The sequence below is a fragment of the Cnephaeus nilssonii genome, assembly GCF_951640355.1.
Source record: "Cnephaeus nilssonii genome assembly, chromosome: 5".
NCBI classification, from domain to species: Eukaryota; Metazoa; Chordata; class Mammalia; order Chiroptera; family Vespertilionidae; genus Cnephaeus; species Cnephaeus nilssonii.
In genome coordinates, this window is record NC_137076.1 from 88194787 (window position 1) to 88221817 (window position 27031).

Below are 27031 nucleotides of genomic sequence, written 5' to 3' on the forward strand. Positions count from 1 at the left end.
AAGGGTCAGTTTCATGCTCATTGTGGGGGGCACAGTGGTTCAGCTTTGGAGTGCTGAGCTGGTCACTTGACATGAAGGAGGGATGGTAGGAGGGCCCAGGGCATCCGCAGTCCCCCATGAGGCACAGAGAACCAGAGGCCAGCTGTGTTAATTCTGTTAGTTTAATGCTGACGGCGGCATCCCGCAGCGTGACTGTTAGTTATGATGAGTCAACTCGGGGAAGCGCGTGCTGCTTGCTTGGTGTGGCCAGCCACACGGGTCGCCTGTCTTCCAGCTCAGGAGGACGGGGGACTGGGCAGAACACCCCAAACTTTAGCTGCCAACTGGCTCATTGCAGCAGTACCAGATCCAGGGTGGGGTGGGGCTGTGGGAAGAAGACCAGAGGGCAGAGACTGGCATGTAAGTTAGAGTCTTACAGAGGAGCCACCCTGCTCCGAGGAGTCTGAGCCTAGCAGCCTCTGAGCGGCTGTCTGCTCTTGCTGCTCCACTCAGTTAGAGAGGGCTCCCTCCACTCTAAGGCCCAGGAGCCTTGTTTTCTCAGTACTGTGACAGTTCCTGGGGATGTCATAGGTGCGAAACCAGTCCATTTCCATCGAGACGGGAGAGGGTACGGAAGGAGTTCCTGGAAATGGGACAAGGTTAAGTGGGTGAGCTGGGGGTTCTCCCAGTTGGCATAGCGAACATGTGCAGCCACAGCGTTGAGAACAGAGGGAGGGGAGGGGCTCAGCCCCAGCCCCTGACTGGCAGTGATGACCCAGGCCCTGAAAGTGGGTCCTCTGATATCTCATGGGTCCCACATTCCTGAGTTTCAGGGCTGGACTGTTGAAATGACCAGAGAGACAGAGTCTATGTCTTCTTTGTGGCGCCCCATCCACGGAGGAGTTGAAGCTCGGAGGAGGGGACAGGCAGTGCCCCCCTGGTGTCACCTCAGCAGAACTGGTAGTTGTTAGGCTGCAGCAGGGGCTGGGCAACATCCCCCTGCTCACAGCAGGCCAGCTGCTCGCTAGAGCTCTCCTCCTGCTCGCTGCTGCTGCTGGGCAGGTTGGCATAGCCCTGAGGGAAGGAGAGACGGGGATGGTCAGTCCTGACTGGACAGCCCCGCCTGGCCTGCTATTGCCAGCCCCACCCTGAGCCTGGGCGCACTCACCTGCTCTCTGCTGTCCTCTTGGGCCTGCTCCTGAAGGAGGAAGCAGATCTGCTGGAACGTGGGTCTGTGGGTGGGCTCCAGGGACCAGCAGGCCTGCATGATGCTGTATCTGAGACAGGACAGAGGCCACCTGTGGGTCTGGGGATCATTGCACGTGCATGTCCCCTACAGAGTCCTGCCCAGTGGAGGTCTCGAAACCTAGTCAAATGAGCTTAGCACGAGGCCTGTGCTAATCCCTTGGAGAAAGGCATCTTCATCATGCCCATTGTGACAGTTGGGGAGAAGCTCAGAGATGCATGTTGCTCAAGCTCCTAAAACAAGAGGGGCTACTCTTATGACCAGCAGGTGTGAAAGGTGGGCTGAAAGAATGAGCAATTGTTTGGCTGCAGCAAGAGACTAAAGTGGAGAGAGCGGGCGGCCAGCGGCATGAATCCACCCTGGCAGGGAGACGGGAGGCTGCGCTGAGGGGCTGGAGAATGGGAGCAGGTGACTTCATGGCCAGGGGGCTTGCGGTGAATGCAGGGAGCCAGTGAGCAGCTTCCCCATGGTGGGCCGCTGTGGTGAGGTATCACTACCCCACAGATCACCAGGACAGAGAAAGAATGAGGGAGTCTTCCTTGAGGTCATAATAACAGAGTCTGAGTTCAAAAACTATCTGAGTTAGGACCAGCCTGTGCTGCCTGGGAAACCAGAGGTAACCCTGAACTCCACAGGGGCTTGTTATGTAGTCCACGGTGGGGAGACGAAGCCTGGCCCTGGACACCGGGCTGGGAAAGCTGGGTCACATGCCTTTCCGTGCCCGTAAACCAGAGTCGGGTGTCCTCCCTCCCTGGGGCCCTTCCCTTACATATTCTTGGGTGCGAATGCAGGCTGGGCCATTTGGTATCCATCCTTCACCAGTTTATAGAACTTGCTGTTCACCAGGATGCCAGGGTAGGGGTTCAGCCCTGCAAAGGCCAAGATCACACCGTGCTCAGTACTCCCCCATCCCCATCCCCATCCCCATCCCACACACGTCTTGAAGAGGTTGGGGTTCCACGATAACACAGCAGCTCCTCTTAGTGAGTGCTGTGTGCTGGGCACTGCAAAGGGCTTAGGTTCTAGGAAGCCGGGAGCCATCACCCAGCCTCATCACACCTCCCAATTCTAGCACAGCCCTAGGAGTAAGAGGCTCTTAGAGGAGTGTGTTGAAGGGCTGAGCCCAAGCCCCTGTGCCGAGCACTCCAGAGCACTGGGGAGCTGTGTCTTCAAGGTAATGTATATTGTGGACGAGGGGAAACAAGCAGACAGATGAGGGAATGCCTGTTGTCAGGATGGAGAGTCTTCCCTGGGCCCCAAGCATCCTTGACTAACAGCCTCCTTGAGGCATAAGACACTGCAGGGAACCAAACACGCCCCTGGCTGAGCCTACACCAGGCCAGTGCTCACCGAGTGAGAAGATCTCCCAGAGGAGGATGCCGTAGGACCAGACGTCACTCTGAACCGTGTAGATGCAGTCGAAGATGCTCTCTGGCGCCATCCACTTCACGGGCAGGCGGGCCTGGCACAGCAGACCCCAGTCACCTTGGGCCCTGGCTCACCCTCTCCCCAGCTGGGTCCATCCCTCCCAGCACTCACGTTGCCCTTGACGATGTAATTGGAGTCATTCATGATGTCTCTAGCCAGCCCAAAGTCCCCAATCTTGGCCACACGCCCACTGGTCAGCAGCACATTTCGGGCTGCCACATCCCGATGGATGCACTGGGGAAGTGAGACAGGGTTAGTCTCGGCCTCTCCCTCCCCTCTCTGAGCCCACAGTGCAGGAGGAGCAGCCAGGCCTTAGAAGGCCTCAGAATCCTCTGTGAGGGAGTGGGCATCAGTCCTAGTCCTGACCCTGACCTTGATTCCTGCCCTGACCAACAGCTGATTAGAGCTGGGTGTGCCCGGAAGCAGTGAGCCCTGGCACTAAACCTTCGCTGGCCCACATCAGCTAACAGCAGCTGCCATTTTCAGGGTCCTACCCTGCCAGGCCCTTCCCTAAGCATCTGCACACATTGTACCGTTCTGACCTCAACCCTGTGATGGTGCCCATTTAATGGATGTAGAGGCAGAGGCTCAGAATCTCATTGCTCCAAGTCACACAGGAAGTAGCAGGGCCAGCATTAAACGACGCCCAAGTCATGCTCTTATTAAGGAGGACGGTCACCGCTCCCACCCCCAGGCACTGCTTCCTGGCCGGAGTGCATTGTGCACATCATCTCGTGGCCCACATCTGTGCAGGGAGTTCTGTTATCCCGAGACCGTGTGCTTCACGCCATTGACACAGCGGTTGTCACATCTCCACTGTTGACTAAAACTAAAGCCTGTTGTTGAAAATGGTGTGCCTCAGCCTTCTGCACGCAGGCTCCTTTGGGGGCTCTGGCACAGCCTCCCATCCCCCCACCCCCAAAGCTCCGAGGCTGCAGCCCAGATGCTGTGGCCGCTGCCCATTTGCTTCTGGCACTCTGGCTCCTAACCTGGCCCTTCGTGCTCACTTTCCTCCCACACCCTCCAGACTCATGGAGGTTCCATGGCCCCCCACCCCACTGGGTGACCATATGGGGAACCTGATCCCCAACTCACGTTCTTGGAAGCGAGGAAGGCCATGCCCTGGGCCACTTGGCACGAGAAGTGGAGCAGGTCCCGCAGTTCCAGGGGCCACTCGTCCTTGCCCAGGTCTGGTGTGGGGAGAGGCATCAGGGCAGCCCACCACACGCCCTGCCCAGCCCCCAGCAGCTCCTCTCCCTCTTCCTCCTCACCTTGCTCAGAGAAGGAATCATCTGAAGAAGAAGTAGAAACGGGCCTCATCTCCACGTAGGTGTCCACACCCTGGCTGGAGAAGCCACTGTCCCTACACAGAGAGGGCCACGGGCAGTCAGTTCCCATTACGCATTGCCTAGCTCGGGCCTTGGCCTCCAGCCAGTCAGCAGGGAAGAGACTGCCACATTCTGATCACTGGTCCCTGCTTGGCCATCATGTGGGAGCGAACAGCCTATTCTCTCTGGGCGTCTCCACCTGTTAGAAATTTCTTCATCTAATGCCAGTCGGCCCCTGGGATTTTCCTCCTCCTGGTCCTTACTCTGCCCTAAGGGACACGGAGAAGTGGGCTTTCTCTTCCTCACAACAGTCCTGCAGGGATCTGAGACATTCTAGAGCTTCTGTGAGCGCTCTCTGTCTAGACAGTGGCTCTTACCCCCGGCCTCACACTAAAATCATCTGCGGAGCTTCAAACACTCGTGTGCCCAGGGGCAAAGCTCAGTCATTCGGTCTTTTCATTCCCTCCGGGCAATTCCAGTGTTCAGCCTGATGGAGGCCCACTGGTCTAGAGTCTTGCTTCTTAAACTAACTCATGTGCATAGACTCACCTGGGGAGTCTTATTTAAATGCAGGTTGAGATTCAGCCGGTCTGGTGGGCCTGAGAGTGTGCATTTCTAACAGCTCTCTGGTGATGCCTATGAGCCCATGTTTTGGGGGGCAGGCGAGTTTGAGAGTCGTTGCTCTAGAATGAATAGCCACTACTGCTTCTAAGACAGCAACCAGTCGATTTCTGGGCCTCTCACCCTCCTGTCCCCTGTGCAGTAGAGATGTGTACCTTGACAATGTCCATGCTCTAGTGTTCCCCAAAAGAGAACCTCATGTTTCATCTATGGGCTGACCTTGGCAAAAGCATCCCCTCCCTTGGTCTAGAAACTATACTTCTATTAATGTAGCCTGGAATCCCATTGGCAAGATTGGCTCACATGCCGTTTGCCCTTTAATCACCCCACTCTGTGAATCCTTTTCCCACCTGCAGATTTGAGGATGGAAGATAATGCTTTACTTTGGTTCTCATTTTGATTTGATCTGGCCTGAGGTTCCAGCCTGCAGAGGCCCAGTGTCAGAGGGGTGTCCGAGAATCAGAAGAGGAAGTAGATCCAGCCAGCCCCCATACTCAAGGACACTGGATGGATGCAATACCCTCCTTCCCCTTTTGCCTCCCCAGGCTTAGCAGCTGACAGTGGCTAGACTAGGGGCCCAGTGTACATCCTTCTTATTTTGATCCTGTCCCAGCCCCAAAACAGCCTGGTCCTGAGACTCCACAAGCCCCAAAACAGACTTCCAGGAGAGCAGTGTGGCTCAGGTAGCATGGACCAGGAGTCAAAACAGCAGCACGGGGCCCAGGCTCCACCTCTGCCTCTGACTCATGTGTGACAAACTGACCACTTCCTCTCTCTGGTTCCCCATGTGGCTCTGTCCATCTGCCTCTGCGTGGTTTCCAGGAATATCAGCATTACAGAACAACAAGGCCGGAAAGACCCTGGGAGGTTCATCCTCCTGATGACTCGCCTGGGGAAACTGAGGCCCAAGTATTCCCTTTCACCCAACAACCCACAGACTCTGTCCCCACTTGGTGGTGATGTGGGGACCTGACACTGGCGACTCCTTAGTACAAAGGGTTCTCTGCCGCCCCCAGCAGCACAAGCTATGGGAGAAACAGGGCGATTACCCCAAGATCTGCCCGTCTCTGGCTAGGGCCCCGGACAGTCTTGGTTGATCTTTTACATACGTTAAAGTGAGGATTTCATTAACATCTGTCTCCACCAGACTATGAGCTGCCTATCTTCGCCTCGACGTTTCTAGAACATAGTAGGTGCTCAAATATTGGAGGTAATTAGTGGAAGAACACTTGCCCATCTAATGTGGTATGACTACTCCCCATGGTGCAGATGGGAATGTGAGGGCCTTTAGCTACCCAGCCCTGAGCTGGTGTTGGGGACAGACCTGAGGCCCCACCTCCCAGTCGTAGCCTCCTTCCTGTCCTTAGCCAGGGTCCTACCTGCGGACGTATTTCTTTTCCAGGTGGATGTTCTTGTAGCCGGGATCCTGGCCCGGACTCAGGCTGGGCCCCAGCATGGCCTCAGCCTTCCTTCGCAGAAAGTTGAGCAGGTCTCCATAGCAACAGTACTCAGTGATGACCAGGACAGGGCCTAGAGAGCCAAGAAAGTGGGGTGAGTGCACCCCTTCACACAGTCCCCATGGGGCGGGGGCAATGAGGCACCCTGGACTGGGACTTAGGAGCCCCAGCTGGCCAAAGCAGAGGAATCTCAACAACCAAACAAACGAACAAAAAAGCTATAGCCAAAGAATTCTTCCCTCAAAGGCAATCTGTGGCCGCTCCATAAAGGTCAAAGCTCCTCTAGAAGAGGATGGGTGGACATGGAGTCCTGACAGGCCCTGGGGCTTCACTCCGGACCCACAGGGCCGAGGCATCTGCACTGTTAGCTCCCTCTCCACGTGACTGACGCCCACTGGGTCTGAGAGCCACTGCTCAGAGCTCCCAGAGCCACCTGCCTGCACAAGCAGCTTGACCAGCTCAGGTGTCTGGAATTTACGGGACGCTGAGGCAGGGGTCCCACCTTCACTAGGAGGAAGTGGGAAGTGGAAGATGGACTGAGGTGCCCTGGGGCCCTCAGACACCTGGGAGGCCCCAAGCCCACGGGCCCCATGCCCTCCAGGACCCCTCACCTCCGTGGGTACAGGCTCCCAGAAGGTTGACTATGTTCTCGTGCTGGCCCAGGTGACTCATGATCTTCAGTTCCGACATGAGGGCCTCCTTCTCATCAGCATGAGCCGTGGCTGCAAGGAGGGACCACAGGTCCCACAGATGGGGAGAGAGCAGGACATGGAGGGCCACATAGACAGACGGGGAGCAGGCAGGGGTACCCAGAGCACCGAAGCAATCAGAAGCCAAAAGAGGGAGGAGAAATGCGGACGCACAGGTGGGTGTTGGGGAGAGAGAGAGGAGAGATGGCCAGTCACTGAGCTGGTCTCAGGTGGCAGGAAGTCAAGCTGTGGCCAGGCCATGGCCCAGGCTGGCCTCTGTGTACCCCAGCCTCTATGTACCCCAGCTTAGAAGCCCCCCACACCCAGGAGTTAGAGGGAGCCTGGAACTCACAAAGGAACCCAGGAGTCCTCACTGCAAACCCCAGGTTCTGTCCCCCGGGCTCTGACAGGCCAAAAACGTACGTGATCCCTCTTGTGACAACAGGGCATGCGGCCCTTCCCCTAGCCTGCAGCACCTCCCACCGGCTCCCTAAATTCCCCAGGCCCTGTCCCCTCACTCACATTTCAGCATCTTCACAGCCACCTTCAGGACAGCATCTTCCTTGCCCAGACCAAAGGCTGTGGCCTCTACTACCTTCCCAAAGGCGCCGGCTCCAAGGGTCTTACCTGCCGAACATACAGGCTCCTTAGGTCCCTGGGCGCCAAAGGGCCCTTTCTCTAAGGGCCACGGGCTCCCTGCAGCCCATGCTGCCCTCTGACGGGAGATCCCATCTCACCGAACTGCAGGTTGTTTCGGGGGAACTCCCACTTCTCATTGTAGGGCAGCTGGGTGGGATCGATGAACGTGTAGTTGTTGCCCTCGAAGCTCTCAATGATCTTCCAGCGCACCTGGTACTTGGGCTTCTGCAGAGGGAGAGGGAGGAGGCACGGTGGCAGCCAGGCCTGGCAGGATCTTGGATCTCATTCTGACCCCTGAGGGCAGGGGGAGTGGGTAGTCCCATGGCCTCCGGCACGAGGAGGCAGCGTGGGGCCCGAGATATCTGGTGAGCGTGGCTGTGTCTTCTCATGCCCATGGCGCTGAGAGTCCAGACCCTTCCTGGCTTGGCCTCACCGTGTGACCGTCCCTTCCCCAAACCTCAGTTCCCCTACCTGTGTATTCAAAGACTTGAACGGGATCTCCTCCGAGGGCCTTGATGGATCTGATAATTTAAGTAATTCCTGAGCTGGGAGGGAGGTTGGAACTCGAGATCCACCCATCCATCCTCTCATCCAAATATTGTTTGTTTTTGTTTTTTAATCGCAGTAAGATACACATAACGTGAAATTTATCACCTCGATCACTTTTGAGGGTGCAGTTCAGTAGTGTTAAGTACGTTCACATTCATACCGACGTCCAGAACTCTTCATCTCGCAAAACTGAAACTCCACACTCTAAACAATTCAGCCCCGGCCCCAGCCCCTGGCCCCCACCATTCCTTCCACTCAGCTCAGGGCTCTGACCATTCCAGTGCCTCATGTAAGCGGAACCAAGCAGTATTTGTGCTTGTGTGACACTTAGCACATCTCCAAGGTTCACCCTGAACCTTGGGACCGAATGTCCTTCCTTTTCCAATCTGAATAGCATGTCCTTTCAAAGCCTTCACTGAGCACCCGCTGTGCCCGGCACTGGGATTCAGAGTTGAGCAAGACAAGGTGCCTGCCCCCACGGAGTCTGCCTGCTAGTGGCTATGACAGACATTCACTTCCAATAAACAACTAGACAGGTAGGAAGCTTTCAGAGTGCTGTGAGGAAAATAAAGCAGGGAGGGGGGGTAGAGAGTGACAGGTAGGTCAGGGAAGGCCCGAGGAGCCAGCCCAGCCGCCTCACCGTGGGCGGGAGCTCAGTGAACAGACACGGAGGCCTGGGGTGGGAAGGGTCCCGGCAAGTCTGAGTGACTGCCAGGTGCCCATCCACGTGGCTGGAGGGGAGCAGGGGAAGGTTCCAGAGTCAGGAAGGCCTTGAGGTCTGTGGTGAGAGGCTCGGCCCACAGACAGTGTCTGGAGGACCTGGCCCTTTCTCGGGCTTTTCATGCTCCGCCGACCACCAGCCGGCGCAGGGCTGTTTCTGGGGAGGAGGAGTGGTGGCTTCTCTCTTTCCTGCCCCGAGTGGCAGCTGCTGGGGGCATCATGCCAGGGGCTGCCCATGAGAAGTGCTGATGGAAGACGGCACGTAGGGGGAAAGTGGAAGCTGGGCTGGGGCAGTGGAGGACACGGAGGCCTCGGGTCAGCCGTTCCACTCTTTCCTGTCAGTCCCCTTGGGCCCGGGGACCAGCTGGCTGTGCTGCGCAGCTGGGCTCCTTCCTGGACACCCAGCTCGGGAGCTACAGGGCGAATGAGTGGGTGCTGGGGAGGAGGGGGCCTGTGGCTGTGTGTCTCGCTGGGTTAGAAGCAAGACTCCAGACAGCCACGGGGAAGAACTTCCGAGGTAGTTTGGAAGAAATGTGCATTTAGACATAAGGAAGAGCTTCCGGGTTCTGCTGGGGTGGGGGTGGGAAGGAGACCACCGTTGAACTTAGACGCTCCCATGCTGGGGCTTGGGAGGAAAGTCTGAAATGGGACAGAGGAGGGACTTATTTTTAGAGAGCAAGGGAGAGAGAGACAGACAGAAACATCTATTTGTTTATCTACTTATTTATGCATCCATTGGTTGGTTCTTGAATGTGTCCTGACCGGGGATCGAACCCACAACCTTGGCCATATTGGGTTGACCCTCTAACCAACAGAGCTATTTGGCAGGGCAAGGAGGGACTTTTGAATCTCAGAGGACTCAAACCTTGCACACGGTGCCTTTCCAACCCAAAAGACAGCGAGAGTGCTAGGAGGGGGGTCTTTGAGCCGCCCCCACCCCCTCCCCAGGCCACTTCCATCTCCAGGAGCCTCTGTGGCCAAGGCCTGTTTGTCTCCTCACCACTTCTCCTTCCTCTGTCCCCCGCAGCTGGGCCTGAGTCAGCCCCCTCCCCACCGCTGCCCAGCCCGGTGGGGATCCTGCGGGAGGGAGGTGGGCGGGGGAGGAAGAGGAGGTCTGGCTGGAATCTCAGGTCCCTGGATGCCAGGCTCCACACCTGGAGGAGGAGGCCCTCCAACCTGCCTCACGCACCTCCTCGCCTCTTCCTGGCGGGCGGCCCCAGCTCTGCCCTACACCACGCAGGCTGTCCCTGGAAAGGGCTCAGACTCCTCCAAGGGCTTCCACCCCGAGGGGCCTCTCCTCCGAAGGGGAACCCTTACGGGAGGCCAGATTCCTCCCAGCAGTGGCGGTCATTGCTGCCACAGCAGTGCCTACGGCCTCCCCGCTAGGCCTGCTGGTGCTGGGCGGGTGGATGTTCTCAGTCTCAGGAAGGTAGAGACCTCATAATTCCCACAGATACCTAGAGGACCCCCCTTTTACCCCAATTTGTCCCTGGTCCCCACAGCTCAGTTCTGACCCCCAGAATCCCGGCCTCTCCCGCAGCCTCCCCATCCCCTTCGCTCCTCCCTGCCTCCGCCTTTCCTCCTGTGCCCCGCCTCCCTGCCTGCTGACTCCTGCCTTTCTCTTCCCCCTTAGCCCTCCTACCCTGTGGTCTCTCTGGGGGCCAGAAAGGCGATGACTCAGCCTGAGGCAGAAACAGCCCTTCCTCCGGACGGGGCCATCCCCCACCCCCAGCCTGGGCAGTGAGGACTGACCGGGCTGAGTCCCCAGTGCAGGGGCAAGTCTCAGAACCCCAGGGGGCAAAACAGAGGAGAACTGGACTGCAGGCCCTGAGACGGGTTTGGACCATCTTGACCCCTCGAGGTCTTGTCCATGGGATGCCCTCCTTGGCCTTGCGCGGGCTCAGGGGGCAGTTTAATTTCCTGGATGGGAAATGAGCTGACTGGGATTACAGGTTCCAAAAATGGTCCCACAGAGAGAGGATAACGTGTCCCTAAGCCACGGCTAGCCGAGGGGACTGGCAGCCCACGGCACAAAGGGCTGGAGGGGAACTGGACACTTCTCTGGAATCTCTGCCGCTGCCCTGGGCCGAGGAGGATGCTCTGTGGGGCACTGGGAGGCAGTTTCAGTTCCATATAAGGAAGAACTTTGAAGTCAGAGCTGCTCAGACAAGGAACGGGTGGCCACAGAGTGAGTGAGGTCCTGCCCCTGGAGGTGGGCGAGCAGGCCCAATACCACTTTGGGTGTGTCGTCAAGGAGATGCCCCACCTCAGACACCCCTCCAATCCCCAGATGCATGAGCTCACTTGGGTCCCCGGGCAACTTCCTCCTGGGACGAGGGTGTGTAGCTTCCATGCTGAGCACTGTCTGTGCCCAGCACCCCGTGGAGTCCCTGTGGAGACAGCTGGTGGGGTGGCTGCCGTTATTGACTCCATTTCACAGATGGAGAAAGCAGAGGCTTAGAGACAACACTTTTTCCAAGGCCCACAGCCAGAGACACAGTCAGAAGGAGAATTCAGACCCAGATCCGTCCAATTCACAACCCCTGGCTCTTAACCCAGACCATCAGCAGGCTCATGGAATATCAGAGGAAGAGGGCTGTTAAAGGCCTCCGGTTCCAAGGTACAGGTGGGGAAACTGAGGCCCGAGAGAGCCGTGAGTCAGCCGAGGTCATAGGACAAAACAGTGTCAGAGATGGACCCAGATCTCCAAAGTCTTAACCTGGGGCCCTGGTATCTCGGGGGCTCTACTCTGAGCTGGTGGTGCTGGCATGAAAGAGAGAGCCAAACCCAGAGAGAGCCCCTGGGTGCCCCATATTCCATCCAGCCTATCTTCTTCAAGTCCTCTTCTCACACTGAAAACCAAGGTAGGTGTGGGGGAGTATTCACCCCTAAATCATATCACTACCTTGTTCAATCCCCTGATGGCCCTGAGCCTACAGGATGAGGTCCAACCCCTCAGACCCCCAACCTGCTCCCAACTGCCTCCTCTTCTAGGTGCCAGTGTCTCTAGAACTCACCGCGGGCTTCCCCACCCTTTACACACATTGCCCTCTTCCCCAGAGACACCCCTTCCCCAGGCTGCCTCTCCTGCTGCTCCCCTCATCCTCCAGCGCTTCTCCCACCCATGCCCAGCCACCTCCTCCGAGCAGTCCCCCTTCCCCACCAGGGAGGAGATCCCTCCTCTGCTGGCCTCCACTGCCCTCTGGCCTGGCCTCGCAGCAGCTGATCACACCGGACCTCTTGTGGAGGGAGGCCAGGTGCCGAGGCCGCAGAGCTGGTGTGGGAGGTGCCTGGAACCCCTCGGGCGGGTTCTTCAACCTTCCTGAGCCTCAATGGTTTCCTTATTGTAAAGTGCTGACTGCCACAGTCCCTGCCTCGGGGTGTTGTGAGGACAAAATAAGGTGACTCAACGTTTCACATCATGGTTACTAACTGGCTTTTCACAGACCCGCCTCTGCCACTGACCAGCAGTCGACCAGGGCAGCTGTCTCAACCTTTCGGAGCCTCAGCCTCCGACTGTAAAGTGGGGTTAGTGATGCTATCTGCACGCCGTGGCTGCTGAGGGCACTGAATGAGAGGGTGTAGGTGACACACTTCATAAAAAATGCCCCTGGAAGCACTATTACTGATGGTGCACTCAAAGTGACAGGCAGTGCACTAAACGTCAACGTGCGATAAAGAGCAGCTGTGAATAATAATATTAAATAACGAAGAGGCTGATGATGGTGAGGCCTTCCTCCTCCACTAGACCTCCCGCCGCCTGAGGGTGAGACACAGGCCTGGCCCTGTAGCCCTCTCTGTGTGCCTGAGAGCCCCTGGCTGGGACAGGATCCTGTGCTGACACTTTCCCAGCACCCGTCCCTCTCCCCAGAGCATCTTTCGTCCTTCCTGTCCTGGTGGATTGATTATTGACGGCCTCCTGCATTAGACAGTGAACCCCAAGAGGGCAGAGGATCCCAGTACCCAGCCCACATTGGTATAGAGTAGGCACCCACTGAAGAGCTGTTGGCTAAATGACTGGCTGGCAAAATGAGTGGATGCTCAGGGGCTGAAGGGGCGCAGGCGGCCTGCGGGCGGCCTGGCGGTGCTGCCCAGCCCTGCACAGACTCACCTGCTTGTACTTGTACAGGAGCAGCAAGAGCAGCAGCAGCAGCAAGGCCATGGTGGACATGCAGGCAACCAGCACAGGCGTGAAGAGGGGCGCATCCAGGAGCTGCATGCTGGCACCTGCGGGGGGGGGGGGGGGGGGGCGGGCGGAGGAGTGAGTGGGCCTCTGTGACCCCCTGACTCCACTGAGAACAGGTGAGTGCCTGGCCTGGAACACAGTCGGTTCTCAGTAAATGCTTTGAACAAAGTATCCTCTCAGACCATCCCCAGCCAGGGGCAGGGAGGATGGGCCCCCAGCTCTGTTCATGCCCAGAGTCACAGCCTTTTATGTCTGGGGGAGCCCCTTATCACACAGTGCCCTCCTCCCCCGCCCCTCCGCCTCCCCCCACCCCCACCCCCACCCCCACCCCCCAAACCTCCGCAAGGGCAAGGATCCCCTCTGCAGTAGCCTGGCCTAGTGTCTAGCCTTGGCTTGCACACACACACACACACACACACACACACACACACACCACCCCTCCTGACAGGGTTCACCACCTACACCTCTGGGCAGCTTGAACACAAAGACCAAGACTTTGGACCGAAGTCCACCTTCCTGCTGTCCCCTGCTGCTTCCCTGCGTGCCCTTTGGAACCACGCGGCCCTTCTGAGGATCTGGAAGCCAGGCTCATGGCCCCTGGGTCTCCTCTTCCCAGGTCAGTAACCCAGGTTCTCTCAATGTTTCGAAAGACGTAATTTCCATCACCTTGCCTAGATCAACAGCATGGGTCTGAAGCCAAATCTCACCTCCGCTATGTAAGCGGTGTGTGACATTGAACTTGTGACTTCTCCCTAAGCCTCAAGTTCATCGTCTCATTTCCTGAGACAATGCCTACAGAGAGCTTAGCACAATGCCTGGCACAGGGAGACGAAGGGCGGCCGCAGCAGCTGCGTGTGGAGTCGGCCCTGCTCAGGGGCCAGCTCTGAGCCAGGCAGAGGTTCCCGCTCTGTCCTCTGGGCCCAGAGAGCTTGCTAGGCCTGGCACACGGGTGCTAAGACCTGCTTGTCAGAAGGCCGAGGGTGCTGTGGGCCTCTGCACAGGTCGGAGAGCTACCCACATGGAGCCTTTGAGCAACCCAGAGAAAGGCGTCCCTTCCTCTCTACAGGGGCAGCCTGCGTCAGCCGGGGCTGGACAGCCCACACTCAGACAGTGGCCCCGAAGGATGGGACAGTGTCTGGCAGGAAGGGGCTCGGGGAGGGATGGAGAAGGCCACCAAGGTTGGCCTGGGGTGGGCTTGGACTGTGTGCACCTGCCATTGCCTGCCTCCCTCACCAGACTCTACGCTGCATGGAGGCACGCTCCCCTGCACCTTGTGAGTGCCTGGGATGCAGCAGATGCCAAATATACACCCGCAAAGTAATACATGAGTTCAAGTGCAGGGCATGAGCAGAGGGGCCAGTGAGGGTGTGCTGGCTTCAGGCTGCTGTCTCTCTGGACATCTATCTGCTTCCCCTCCCCTCTACCCCTACCTCCAGTCCTGGGGGTTCTGGACTCCCCATCTGGCCGTTTCAGGAGGGGCCTGGAGTGGGACCCACAGAGGTAGGACTCGGTTCGGCTGGGACGAGCTCCATGTTGGAACTCTGGCTCCCTGAGCTGGGCAGTTTCCTGGGCCCCGCTCCTGTCCCGCCTGGAGGGGTGGACGAAGGCTCACCTACAGAGATGGGCTGGAAGGCGTGGGAGCTGTTCCCCGCACTGTTGTGGGCCCTGCACTCGTACGTCCTGTTGTGTTCCAAGGTCCCAATGGCCAGCAGGCTCTGGACAGTCACCTTGTGGAAGGGCTCCTGGCTCAGGACCTTGGTGTGTGGGTCCTCGAACACCAGCAGCGCTTGGGCCTCATCGCATCTGGGAAGAGCAGTGTGTGGTTCAGGGTTTCAGGGTGCCCAGCCCCTCATTCCAGGTGAAGAAGGCGAGAGGAGTCCACTTACCTATCAATATGGCCCCTGCACAGCAGCCACGTCACGTTGGGCTGGGGGTACCCAGAGGCGTCACAGAGTATGGCACCAGAGCCATTGACAGGGCTCCACGTGACCCTCACCTCAGGGGGGTCTGAGGAGGAAAGGAGTGAAAGAGGGAGGGATCAGCCCAGAGCCCCAAGTCCTGTTGCCTGACCCCTGGCACTGAGCTTCCTCTCCCAGCTGGTTTCTCCAGGACCCCATGTCCCCAGCCCCCACTCCATCACTCACATAGAAGGGTGAGCTCGAAGGTCAGGGCATCCTCGCCTCCGGCGTTCCTGGCCAGGAAGGAGTAGCGGCCGGCCTCAGAGGGCTTCAGGCGAGGCAGGGAGAGGGTGGAGGTGTACCTGCATGAGAGGGGCAGACGTCTGGGTGAGCCCAGTGTGGCCCCCGCCAGGACAGCGGGCTCAGACAACCACCCTAACAGGCGTTGTTTTATTTTTGGTGAAGTGTCCAGGCCACAGAAGCCTTGGCTGAGCCAGGAACCCAGGCTGGGTGCCAGGAGACATGGGAAAACCATCAACCCGATTTTCTTAATTGGTTCTCTTATCTGTAAAGCAGTTTTATTCTGAGGTTAAGTAGAGGAGAGGTCTGCAAAGTGCTGACCCTGGGAGGCACATCACAGGCCCCACTGAGTGTTCCTGCTCCCGCCACCACCACTGGGCTAAGCCATCGCCACAGAAAACGCGAGCACCAGGCCAGCTGCCATCCCTGAAGCTCCAGCCCTGCCCGGAGGGACTGGGAAAGGAATGAGAAGCAGGATGTAGTCATGGGGCTATAGAGACCGGGGGCCAAATCCTGGTGTTGCCAGTTCTCAGCTGTGTAACCTTAGACAAGTACTTAACCTCTCTGATCCTGCTCTTCCTTTTCTGTGAGGCAACACTGATGGAAATTAATTCACAGACTCGGCCTCAGGATTAAAGAGCTATGTATTCGGAGTGCTTGACACACTGACTCACTGTATGCACTAAATTTAAACAGCTGATTCCAGGTGTTGTTTGTTTTTTTTTCTTATTCTCTATTTTAAAATTTATCCATAATGAGCATGTATTGTTTAGGCCATGAAAATGTTTTAAAAAATAAATTATAGCAAATTACCAGCTCTTCTTTATAAAATGTCTACAGCCACGAACCAAGACTATAATACACTAGAGGCCGGGTGCATAAATTCATGCACAGGTGGGGGTCCCTCGGCCTGGCCGGCATCGGGGCCCATTGGGGCCACCTCACCCAGTCCTGACAGGGCCGATGGGGGCCAGCCAGCCGGCCAGGGAGGGACCGTGGGAGGTTAGCCGGCTGGGGAGGGACTGTGAGAGGGCTCCAGGGCGTGTCGGGCCCTCTTGTCCAGTCCCAATCGGCCGGACCCCAGCAGCAACCTAACCTACCGGTTGGACTGTATGCCCCCTGGTGGTCAGTGCATGTCATAGCGACTGGTTGAGGGGTCGACTGAACGGTCAACGATTGGTCGGACACTTAGCATATTACGCTTTTAGTATTATTGTATAGGGTGGTATTCAAAGGACAATCTCACCCAGATCTTTGGCTGAACCTCTCTACACGGGTCATTTTTGTGTGATAACTAATATTTACCTCTTAAACTGAAAGCACTAAACGTCTATGGATGACTCAAAGTCACCATTAGGAACACACCCATCACATGAGCCTAGTGCCGTGGCTGTTTGGTGCGCAGGCTTGACTGCCTTGCGATGAATGGCCCCAGACTACTGTGTTTGAGGGCTCCCCCTGGTTCCTTTCTGCAATGTTCCTGTTGCATATGGATCCCTGAAATCTGTCCATAAACCCCCTTCTCAGGGTTCTTCAGACTCCAGATTCAGAACTTCTGCTTTAGGTGAGAGGAAGCTAGGAATTCTGGCCATAAAGGATAAAGGAACTGGGAGGAAGAAGATGAGGACAAGGGAACATCCTTGTAGATTCTAATGACTGACAAGCAAGAGTCCAGGAGCCAATGAGGTCTGGGCTTCAGGAGCTAGAAAGAACCCCAGAGAGTTTGGGATTAGAAAGGTGTCTAAGGGATTCTCTAGCCCAGGGATAGCAAACAGGCCTGCTCTCATGAGCCAAACGTGATGGAAATACTGCCTGGAAACTGTTGAGAAGGACTCTGAGGCTACATCTAGACTCTGCTGGCAGCGGCTTAGGGACATCTGTCATGAGTATGAAAGGGGATGTTATCACACACACTACATACTTGTCCTTGATCGAACTGTACTCTCTCATTCAAATAGATCAGGGTAAAGAAATACTGATTTAACCTTTTTTTTTTCATAATTAAAGAGTATTAGTGTTCCCCTTACAGAGGAAACACTTGTTTAGAAAGCTACCTGGTTAGACCACTTTGGGAGGGAAAATAAGACTCGAGGACACAGTCCGCAAAGAGACAGGACAAATAGATTCCTAGAATGTTGTGCATGTGGGAAGAGCAGGATTCTTGGAGAAGAGAAGATGCTGTCAAATAGCACTTTATGAGAAGAGTTTGAGCCTGCTGTGGAGTGGCCTGTGAGAAATTATCGGGGCTGGGTAGCCACAGGCCTTTAAAGAACTTTAGATGTATCTGTGATTGGGTGGTGTGAATACCCTCTGCCCCACCCCAAAACCTGTGCATCCAGCAGATACCCTGTGCAGTCATTATTAGGAACATGTCAAGGAGTGGAAATCAGGGGTATTATCTTCTACATTTGGATCAGCCACAAAGGAGGAGGATGAAAGAGACTGAGAGTCCTTGCAAAACCACGAGAATGCACATCCCCAAGAAATGGTAGAATTCTTGAGGGCATTTCCCAAAGATGTGGGGCAGAGGGGTATGCAAATTTGATCTAAATCTCAGACACAGATGACTGAGATTTAGTTTCTACACAGTCAGGGAACGTGACAGACAGGGGAAGGGACTCACTCCAGGTCACATAGCAAGGTTGAGACATGACCCAAATGTCCTGACTCCTGGCTGAAGTATTCCCCATCCAGCTGTGGGGCTATGCAGATGGGAGCTGTGGTTGGTACCTGTATGTCTCCTTGGTGGTGAAAAAGTTGAGCTTGGGCTGATGGTCAGAGAAGGGTCCCCTGTATGTCCAGTTAAAGCCTTGTAGGTCCGGGTAGGCCTCCACTGTGACTTGGAGATTGAGCTTCTCACCCAAGGCCACCTCCTGTAGGAGGTTCTGCTTAGAGGTCAAGTTCAAGTAGGCCCTCTCTGGAAAGCAGAACACACAGAGATCTGGCATTAGTGGGATGATGTCCTGGTTTGCTTGTTCATTTGGTCATCCACCCATTGATCCAGTCATTCAGCTGGAACCTCCTGTGTGCCTACAACGTATCAGGCCCATAGTCCCCAACCCTAACCAGTGCTTGCCCTCTGACATCTCTCTTCTCACCACCCACCACCCGCCACAGAAGCCCAGGTCTCCAAACTCTTCTCCTCACTGAGTCCCTGGGAAAACTCCTATCCTCTCTCCTTATTTGCATAATTAAGAGTTTGAATATATCTGTAGCTATCGCTTTTTGAAAAAAATTGTAGCAGTAATGCCCAGCTGATGTGGCTCATTGGTTGAACCAGGAGGTCATAGTTCGATTCCTGGTCAGGGCACATGACTGGGTTACAGACTCCATCCCCAGTGTGGGGCATGCAGGAGGCAGCCAATCAATGATTCTCTTTCATCATTGATGTTTCTATCTCTACCTCTCCCTTCCTCTCTGAAATCAATAAAAAAATATATATTTTTTTAAAAATTATAGCAGTAAAAAAAGTCTGTTTTTTTCACATGCCCCATCCATCTCCCCTTCTTCTGGTAATAATTCAGTCAATGCGGCTTCCATATCCAGCTCTAAAGTGAGCAAGGTGACAATCAGAGTAATGTGTCACATTTGGACCACTGATTGGTTTGGGGTAGGCACGTGAATCCATGAATTCATGACACTCATTTTCATGATGTGTGTTGGGATTCTGGGAAAAGAGAAGACCTCATTCTATTGGGGTTATCATCCCTGGTGCTTTTGGGGGGTTCTACAAAAAAAGTGTACAGCTGAGAGTTGAGAAGGAACAGAATCTTGTCCACATCATCTGAACACCTAGATCCAACTGTACCTGAAACTCATATCCATGGCCTTTTTAGCTATAAGGCCTATAATATACTCTTTTGAATAGGCCTGTTTGAGTTGGTTTCTGTTACCTGTACCTAAAAGAGTCATAACTAGTTTCTTCTAATTAAATCTTGCATAAATTAAAATCAAGCTACTCTGGGAATCTGAGAAGGAAAGAAGCAGAAGAGGGAGGGAGCTCCAGAGGCCCTAAGTCCCCTCGGTGTTGTGGAACACCCTGCACTTCCCCCATGATCACATTGGGTGAGCATTGTCCGTTCACGTGTTTATGTTTCATGAGTGTCCCAGGCCTAAGGTAAGAGGATTCTAGCAGCGATATTCTGAGCAGTGCCTTCTTCTTCTTCTTCTTCTCTGCCATCAGCTCCCTCCTCAATCCCTGATGTGCCTCCCTCACCCCAGGATCCCTGCTAACCCTCCCCCACCATCCTGATGCTCACCTACCACCCGGAAGACCATGGAAGTGGAGCGGACGCCCTGGGCATTGGTGGCCACACAGGTGTAGTTGCCGGCATCTTCGAAGTCTACTTGATGGAGGTTGAGGGTCAGGACTTTTTGGTAACGGTCATCATGAAAGTCGTTGTGTTCAAAGATATTGAGCTGCAGCCAGAAGAAATGGAAATAGTATACCAAGGTTGTTCAGGGGTTAGAACGATTTGGGCTCAAATCCTCATCCTTTAAGTATTATTATCTTCCTTTCCTTGGGCAAGGGACTGAACTCTGTGCCTCAGTTTCTTCATGTGTAAAATGGGACTAATACTGGCCCCGTGCTTCCAGGGCTACAGTGAAGAGGAAAATAGATGTTCTATGCAAATGTCCGAGCCAGACACATGGTAGGCACAGGGGGATGGGAGGGAGTTCTCAGAAGCAGCCTAATGCCATTTCCCCCTGGGAACACCCTTTCCTCCCTCTCTCCCAAAGAAAGTCTTTCTGAAGTAGCCCTTATATCCCTGGGCTTCACAGGTGGCCCAGAAAACCCTTGCTAAGTCAGAAGTGAACCAACACCTGGCTCCTGTCTACAGGCTGGGGCAGAGGTCATGGGTCAAGGGAGTAGAGTACCACCTCCCCTGCCACCCCACAATCTTCAGTGGCATGAGCCGGAGTCCTGGTTTTGGATGATCGCTAGTGACATGCTGGGTGAGTCCACTCCCCTCTCCGGACCTGGGCCACATGCTCAGCCCAGAGGGCCAGCTAACGGTGGGGCTGGGCTACATCCTGCAGGGCCTGGTACTGGGGAGATGGGCAGGCTCCACCCTGCTGTCCCCCCCCGGGGGGCTGACCGTGGTGTTTCCGCGTTGGAGGAAGACTTCAAACTTGATATCAACGTTACTGGCTGAGCACACGATCTGGGCAGCCTCTCCTCGGATCCGCACCAGCTCCGCAGGCTCCAGGGTCACAGTCGGGGGTCCTGGAACAACTGAGGCCAGGGGAAGGGACCCATGAACTCTCAGGCCAGAGCTGTTGCTCTGCTCCCTGCCATGGGCCAGGCTGCTGGCCAGGGCCCCCACCACGTTCCCATCCAAAATCCTGGGAGGCACCCTTGATGCTTCAATTTTCCCCGCCACCAAGTCTTATCTCCTAAAGAGACTTTGAAAAGTCCACTTCCCTCCATCACCACCTCTCCCCAGCCTCACCGCCCTCTCTGCTCTGGACCCCTGGGGCAGCCACCTGGAAGGTCTCCCTCTTTCCCCTCCGACCCCTCTCCGCCTGGACCCTCACAGCAGCCACAGTGAGCACTTGAGAAGGGAAATTGGGTCGGGCCTTTCTCCTGTGCCAATATTCAGTGGCTTCCTGTCACTCTCAGAATAAAAGTCAACGTCCTTCCCACATCCCCAGGCCCCCGGGCCCTGCTCCTGACCACCTGCCACCCTGCGCTGCCACTGCAGCCACACTGGCCTTCCCACTGCAGCCAGGTGCCCGACCCTCCCTCCCGGAATGCTCTCTCGCCCACACTCTGAATGGGCGCCTGTTCCCACCCTTCAGATCTTTAGCTCAAAAATTCCTCAGAAAGGACTTGAGTGACCAGTTAGCCTTCACACCTTTCCCTACCTGCCCCCCACTTCCTCCCTCCCCCCACCCCAGCCAGCTTTCTCCAGCTGGGTTTCTTGTTCATCACAACTGGTATGTTATTTACTTTCTCTCTAGTGGATATCCCCAGCCGCTAGCCCAGTGCCTGGCACAAAGTAGGCACTGAATGAATATCTGTGGCTGTTGTTGAAAGTTGATCGAATCCAGTTTCCTAAGCAATACCACAGGACACCTCCAAGGTCCCTGAAGGGGTCATGACAGAACCGGGGTCCAGGGCAGCCCAGGGCTCTGCAAGATGAAGTTTGGGGAAAGCACCCTAACGGCCTCTGTCTGCAGAGCGGGGTCCTTTGACTTCCCGGGCAGGTTTTGTGGCCTTGAGCCCAGGGCCTTGGGCTGGCCGTGCGGCTCTGATCCTGAGCCTGGGGCCGCCTTACTCACAGTCCTTCCAGAAACTAGAATCTTGTCCCCCAGCCCAGCAGGGGCGAGGGGGAACAGTGAGCCTGCACCACCACTGCCCCCACTACCCCTCCCCCCCAGTTCAAGCTGTCCTACCTGCCCACCACCACCTCCCCCTCACCACCCCTCCTTCATTTGCCCAGTGCCCAGCACCAGGCTGGCACTGAGTGGGAAATCCACGTCGGAGGGTGTGGGAGAGCTTCGGGCCCTCCTTCCGTTCCTGGAACGTTCGGAGCGTCTTCCCACCTCGTGACTTGGTGCCTGCTGTTTCCTCTGCTGAGCTACACCTTTGAGGGCCACCTCCTTCTCCTCATTCACATTTCCGCTCAAATGCAATGTCACTCTCTCAACAAGGCTCCCCTCCCCCGTCCCCACACACCTGATTCCATCACCTTGTTCATGGCTTTCCTAGCATGTTCCGTGGACTGAGCCGGTTCTGCCCACTGAGTTAATTACTTGCATGTGGTCTGTCTCCCGCCCAGCAAACTTTGCTTGTCTCGCCCCACTGGGTGGCCCCTAGGTGACTGGGGCACCACTGGAAGGAAGACGTGCAACAAGGGCGGTACCCGTACGTCCCATCAGGCCCAGCCCAGCTGCCACGAGCATGGTGGCCAGCCTCTGTCCCTGCCCTCCAGGCCTGGCCTGCCCCTCCCTGCCCACGCACCTTTCTGCACTTTGAGACGGATGGCGAGCGTTGTTATCATCCTGCCGGCTACTCGAGCGCTGCATTGGTAATACTGACCCTCGACGAACTTGGCCTTGTGGATCGTGAAGCCGTGTCGGGGTGAGAAGGAGTAGTTGGTTTGGCGCAAGACAGGCCGGTTACGCTCCCGCACCAGCGAGACACCCGCCTCCAGCGCCGGGTCGGTGAGCAGGCAGGGCAGCAAGGCATCCTGACCCTCGAACACCTTCACTTCCTGGGACAGCAGATTCCAGGGCCGAGCAGGGTCTGGGGTACAGCGGGATACAGGGTTACGGCTGCCCTCCCTCCGCCAGGCCAAACAGTCTCTGGACCTTGATGCCAGGGAGGCCAGAGACGCTGATCATTAGCCTGCGGTCACCCAATACCAGGGAAGCTCACTGGTGCTGAGGAGCGGGGGCTTCGGAGCCGAGTCCAGCCCTTCGACTTGCTGCTGTGTGAGCTCGCGCACGTTACTCAGCCCCTCGGAGCCTCTGAAACATGGGCATCACATGGAACCTACCCCACGGGGTTACTGTGAGCACTACATTGAATTAGAAGCGCTGCCTCCGGTCCTCGTTTGCGGCAGACACTGGATAAATGCGGAGCTGGTGTTTTATGACCGGGAGCATTAAGGCCCAGCCCTCCTGCCCATTCCTGCTGGGGCTGCGAGGCCAGGCCTCTTGGGAATGGGCCCGAGTCCTCACCTTTGACGTAGAGGTGAATGCTGGCGCTGCCCCCTAGGGCATCTCCAGGCTCCGTGCAGCGATAGGTCCCCGTGTTTTGGAAAGTGGCATTGTTTGTGGTCAGGATGCTGCTGGGGGCATCTGGGTCCAGGGTCCAGTGGGGGTAGGAGATGGGGCCGACCCATTCCACGCTGCCATTGCCCACACATCGCAGGGTCACGGTCGCGCCTGGCTTCACGACCAGCTCAGGGACACTGGGTTCTATCACCGGGACCCCTTGAGCTGGTGGAGGGAAGAGAACAGACAGAAGTGAGGCCTCAGGGGACAGCCCCCGGGCCATTCCCTGCCTCTGAGGTGGGTGGTGCCCTGGGCAGGGGTGGTGCTGGGGCAGGGGTTCAGCTGGGACTTGCAGGATCACCTTGAACAAGTCTCTGCCCCTCTCTGGTCATTGCTCAGACCCCTGCCCCGGACCAGATCGGGATGGACTGACTTCTCTGGCCCCCAGCAGGACCCTCCTCTGAGAAAGAAGGGCTGGAAACTTTCTCGGCCTTTCACCAGCCGCTGTCCCTCGGGGGCCCCCTAGCCCCTGCCTCGCTGGGACTTCCCAGCTACCACTGCATCGTTCTTCTCCCAGGAGCAGCGTCCTCCCGCCTCCTGAAGGGGGCTGCACACTCAGTGCCACACGTAGGGCCTGGCTCAAAGCAGGCGCTCAAACAGGAAAGGAGGCGACGGATGGATGGGAAGTTCACGGCAAAGTCCTCCGACGTAATTCTCATGGGGAAGGAGAAGAGGTGTAGGATCTTGGCCCAGCAGAATTTAAAAGGTTTCAGTTCTTCTGTGTGCCCACTCCCACCACTGGACGTCTGGTCCGCAGCACAGTGGGATGGTTCAGAGGCTCTGTGCCTCAGTTTCCCCACCTCTAACACGAGGACAATACTTGTACCCATGTTCTGGGATGCCGGGAGGTTTAAATGCATAGAAAGCCTTTAGAAGGTCACCAAATGAGTACTCAGTACGAGTGAGCATTGCGTTTATGATCTGGTCTGCCCGACCCCTAGCACCGTTGTGTGCACAGGAGAGCCAATCTCTTTTAAGGAAACGCTTTTTGAAGGAGAAAAGAGAACTTGAAACCCGTATCAGGCCCTCCGGGAAGAAGGCCCGTTGCCTCTGCAGTGTCAGCATTTCTCCGGGGCCTAAAATAGGGGCGGCGGAGGGAAGTGAGAGCTGATTTAAGGCCTCGGAGGGGCTGCCAGGCGCCCTGGCCTGCGCCGGCGGAAACACATTGCTGGCGCCCGGCTGGGCCCCCGGTTTCCGCTCCACCTGTGGCCCTTCTCCCTGGGATGCTCTCACTTCTGCTTCCTGACCCTCCTGGCCACTGACCCCTCTCTGGGGCAGAGACTCCCAGGAGAGGCAATGCCACCTGCTGGGAGGCAGAGCACCCTGGGCTTCGGGCCTGGCTCTGCCGCTGACCCACCGGTGCCCCTGGTGAGTGCAACCGCTGGGCTCTGATGGTGGGGACCCGGACACTTCGGCCCTGAGGGCATTCAGGGCGTCCCCACTGTCCTTCCCACAAGCATCTTAAATGGATCTACCCACCCCACCTCTGCCATCAATCCCAGAGTCAGAAATTTCTTCTCTGTCAAAGACTGCAGATGGCCCTGGCCCTGGCCAGTGTGGCTCAGTGGGTTGGAACGTTGCCTGTGCACCAAAAGGTGAGGGGCATGATTCTCAGTCAGGGCCTATACCGGGTTGGGGCATGTGTGGGAGGCAACTGATTGATGTTTCTCTCTCTCTCTCCCTCTCCCTTCCTCTCTCAAAAATCAATGAAAAACATAATTCTCAGGTGAGGATTTTGAAAAATGACTTCAGGAGATTTAATTTATATTTTGAGTTTGTACGCATCAGAGGTGGGCAGCCTCCCTGCCCGAGCTTCTTTCCCCGCCCGCTCCCTATATATTTTTATTGATTTCAGAGAGGAAGGGAGAGGGAGAGAGAGACAAAAACATCAACGATGAGAGAGAATCACTGATCGGCTACCTCCTGCACACCCCCTACTGGGGATCGAGCCTGCAACCCAGGCATGTGCCCCTGACCGGAATCGAACCCGGGACCCTTCAGACGGCAGGCCGACGCTCTACCCACTGAGTCAAACCGGCTCGGGCCTGCCAGAGCTTCTGATCAGCACAAGGGGGTGAGGAACCGGTGGATACTGCCAAGGCCAATATGGGGTGGGGGTGGGGGCAGCCCTCCTGTGCCGGGTGACCAGGGCGGGGAGGGCGGCAGTGTCACTCCCGGCAGGCTGTCCGCTGACCCCCACAGAGCTGGCGCTGCCCTGGTGCAGCCGCGGCGACGCAGGCCCCGGGCCGGCGGCTTCTTGCAGGGAAGAGCGTGGACTGTGGTTACACTGTGTGCGCTGGAAACTTGGTTCTCCCTCACGGGCTGGGTACGTGCCATCCCCCGTCTGCCCCTCGGGCCACCCTGTCCTCTGGGACAATTCAGTGAGCTACAGCTCCTGCCCCGGCTGCTGCCTCAATGGCTACATTTCTAACCTCCCTTCTGGTCTTGACATTCTGATGTCTCAAGTTTTCAACCTTTAAAGGTCAGAGTCAGACTAATCTGTGATTTCATCTGGTCTCACAGGCGCCTCCCTCTCCCTCTCCCCTGCCCCGTCCCGCTAGCCTAGCAGGCGCCTTGGTCTCCTGGAAATGCGGTCTGACAGAGGCATCCGTCCTGTTTTGTCCTGCCCTGTTGTCCCGGGTATTCACGCAGGACAGGGCTGACATCCTCCACTTTGCCCCCTCCCCAGTTTTCCTCCCGCTGGCTTAGCTGGGAAAGGAAGGCCTGCTCAGGCCCCGTCCTCCAGGGTGGAGACTGGGCATGGTGAACACTGACCGAGGCCCCCTTCTACACCTGTCCAGGCTTTACCCTCTTTCTCAGCTTCTCCGTCCTCCCCATGCCCCAAACGTCCCTTCCTCCCACTTATTTGAAGGACCCTTCCATCATCAGCTCCCAGGATGTCCCTCAACCTCACTCTTCTCCCTAACACACACACACACACACACACACACACACACACACACACACACACACACACATTACACACCAAGGCCTGGGACACCGTCCCTAGCCCAGGGTCATAGCAAGCCTCTCCCCATCTAGGGTGCTCTGACCCCGTCCTTCGACTCCCTCGCAGTAGCACCCCACAGCCTTGCTCACTCGCCTCTTCAGTCTCCTTCTGACCCTTTACCCAAACCTCTCAAGGAAGGACCCCTGCCTCTTTGGGCCTTTCCGACTCAGGCCCTGCCTACAGCCAGTGAGCCGCAGGCCCGCAGAGCTGGCCGAGCCCTCAGGGCTTTGCAGGGCCTCCCACTCAGTGTAGGTCTGGCCCAGCAGCACTGGCATCTCCTCGGAGCTTGGTGGAAATGCGGTCTCAGGCAGCACCCGAAACCTACTGAGTCAGATCTGCGTTGTAACAAGATTCCCGGGTGATTTGTATGCACAGTGACGTTGGAAACGCTTTGCTTTAGTCTAGTCCGTCACTGCCCCCGACACCTGCCATCCAATAGGTGTGGACACTGAAACCCTGAGAGCATCAGGGGCTTGCTCGGGTCACACAGTGAGTCAACTTCTGAGCTGGGACTGATCCACAGCCCTGGCCAGGCTGCTTCCGCCCCTTCGGCACCTTTCCAAAGCAAATAGCCCCGAACCTGCAGCCCAGGCTGGGGAGATGGAAGCACAGAGTGGGCACACCCAGTGAGGGGCAGGGGGTTAGAGTCCTTCCGCAGGGAACCTCTCTGTCACAGCCCCCAAGCCCCACCCAGGGCCCTCAGTTCTGCTCTTACCATGCCAAGCTGTGGCCACCAACAGGACCAGCAGAGGCCCCGGGCCCATGGCTTCTGCGGGGAGGCGGCAGGCTGTCGCAGGGCTGGGGGTGCGCAGGCCCTGGGCTCCCGGCTGCTAGCTCTGCAGGGACCAGGAACACTGGCTGGACACGTTCCTCTCACGCACCAGCTATTTGTCTTGCTTCCCTCTTCTTCCTCCTCCTCCTCCTCCTGGGCTCATCCTTTTCTTCCCCTTTTAGCTAGGCAAGGCAACCACAGAGTTTGGAAATCTTGGGTCTTTAGAAGAAAACAAAGCCATGACCCCCAGGGGGAGGGGTTGGAGTCTGGGGCAGGGCCAGCCGGAGTCTGAGGGAGCTGGTGAAGGTTGGTGCCCTCTGAAGTCACCTTCAAAGGGCCCTGGCGGAGGAGATACACCCAAGGTCAAGCAGTCAGCCAGTCAGTAGCACAGATACGTGTTTCCAGGGTGACCAGGTGGCTCTGG

The 27031-nt window shown here is 56.7% G+C and overlaps 1 protein-coding gene across 1 annotated transcript; it reads right to left on the reverse strand.

Annotated features, from left to right (window-relative positions):
- Window positions 1-143: 143 nt before the first annotated feature.
- On the reverse strand, window positions 144-27031 carry CSF1R (colony stimulating factor 1 receptor). The gene is made up of 21 exons (XM_079770958.1): window positions 26551-27031; window positions 22730-22990; window positions 22008-22292; window positions 20140-20276; window positions 19300-19459; window positions 17771-17957; window positions 14987-15102; window positions 14729-14849; window positions 14455-14645; window positions 12768-12883; window positions 7486-7612; window positions 7271-7375; window positions 6671-6781; window positions 5982-6132; window positions 3925-4016; window positions 3749-3843; window positions 2765-2887; window positions 2576-2687; window positions 1995-2094; window positions 1148-1256; window positions 144-1053 (listed from the first exon to the last, which is right to left on the reverse strand). The coding sequence occupies exons 1-21, from the start codon at window positions 26597-26599 to the stop codon at window positions 928-930; spliced, it is 2874 nt and encodes a 957-aa protein (XP_079627084.1). The 5' UTR covers window positions 26600-27031; the 3' UTR covers window positions 144-927.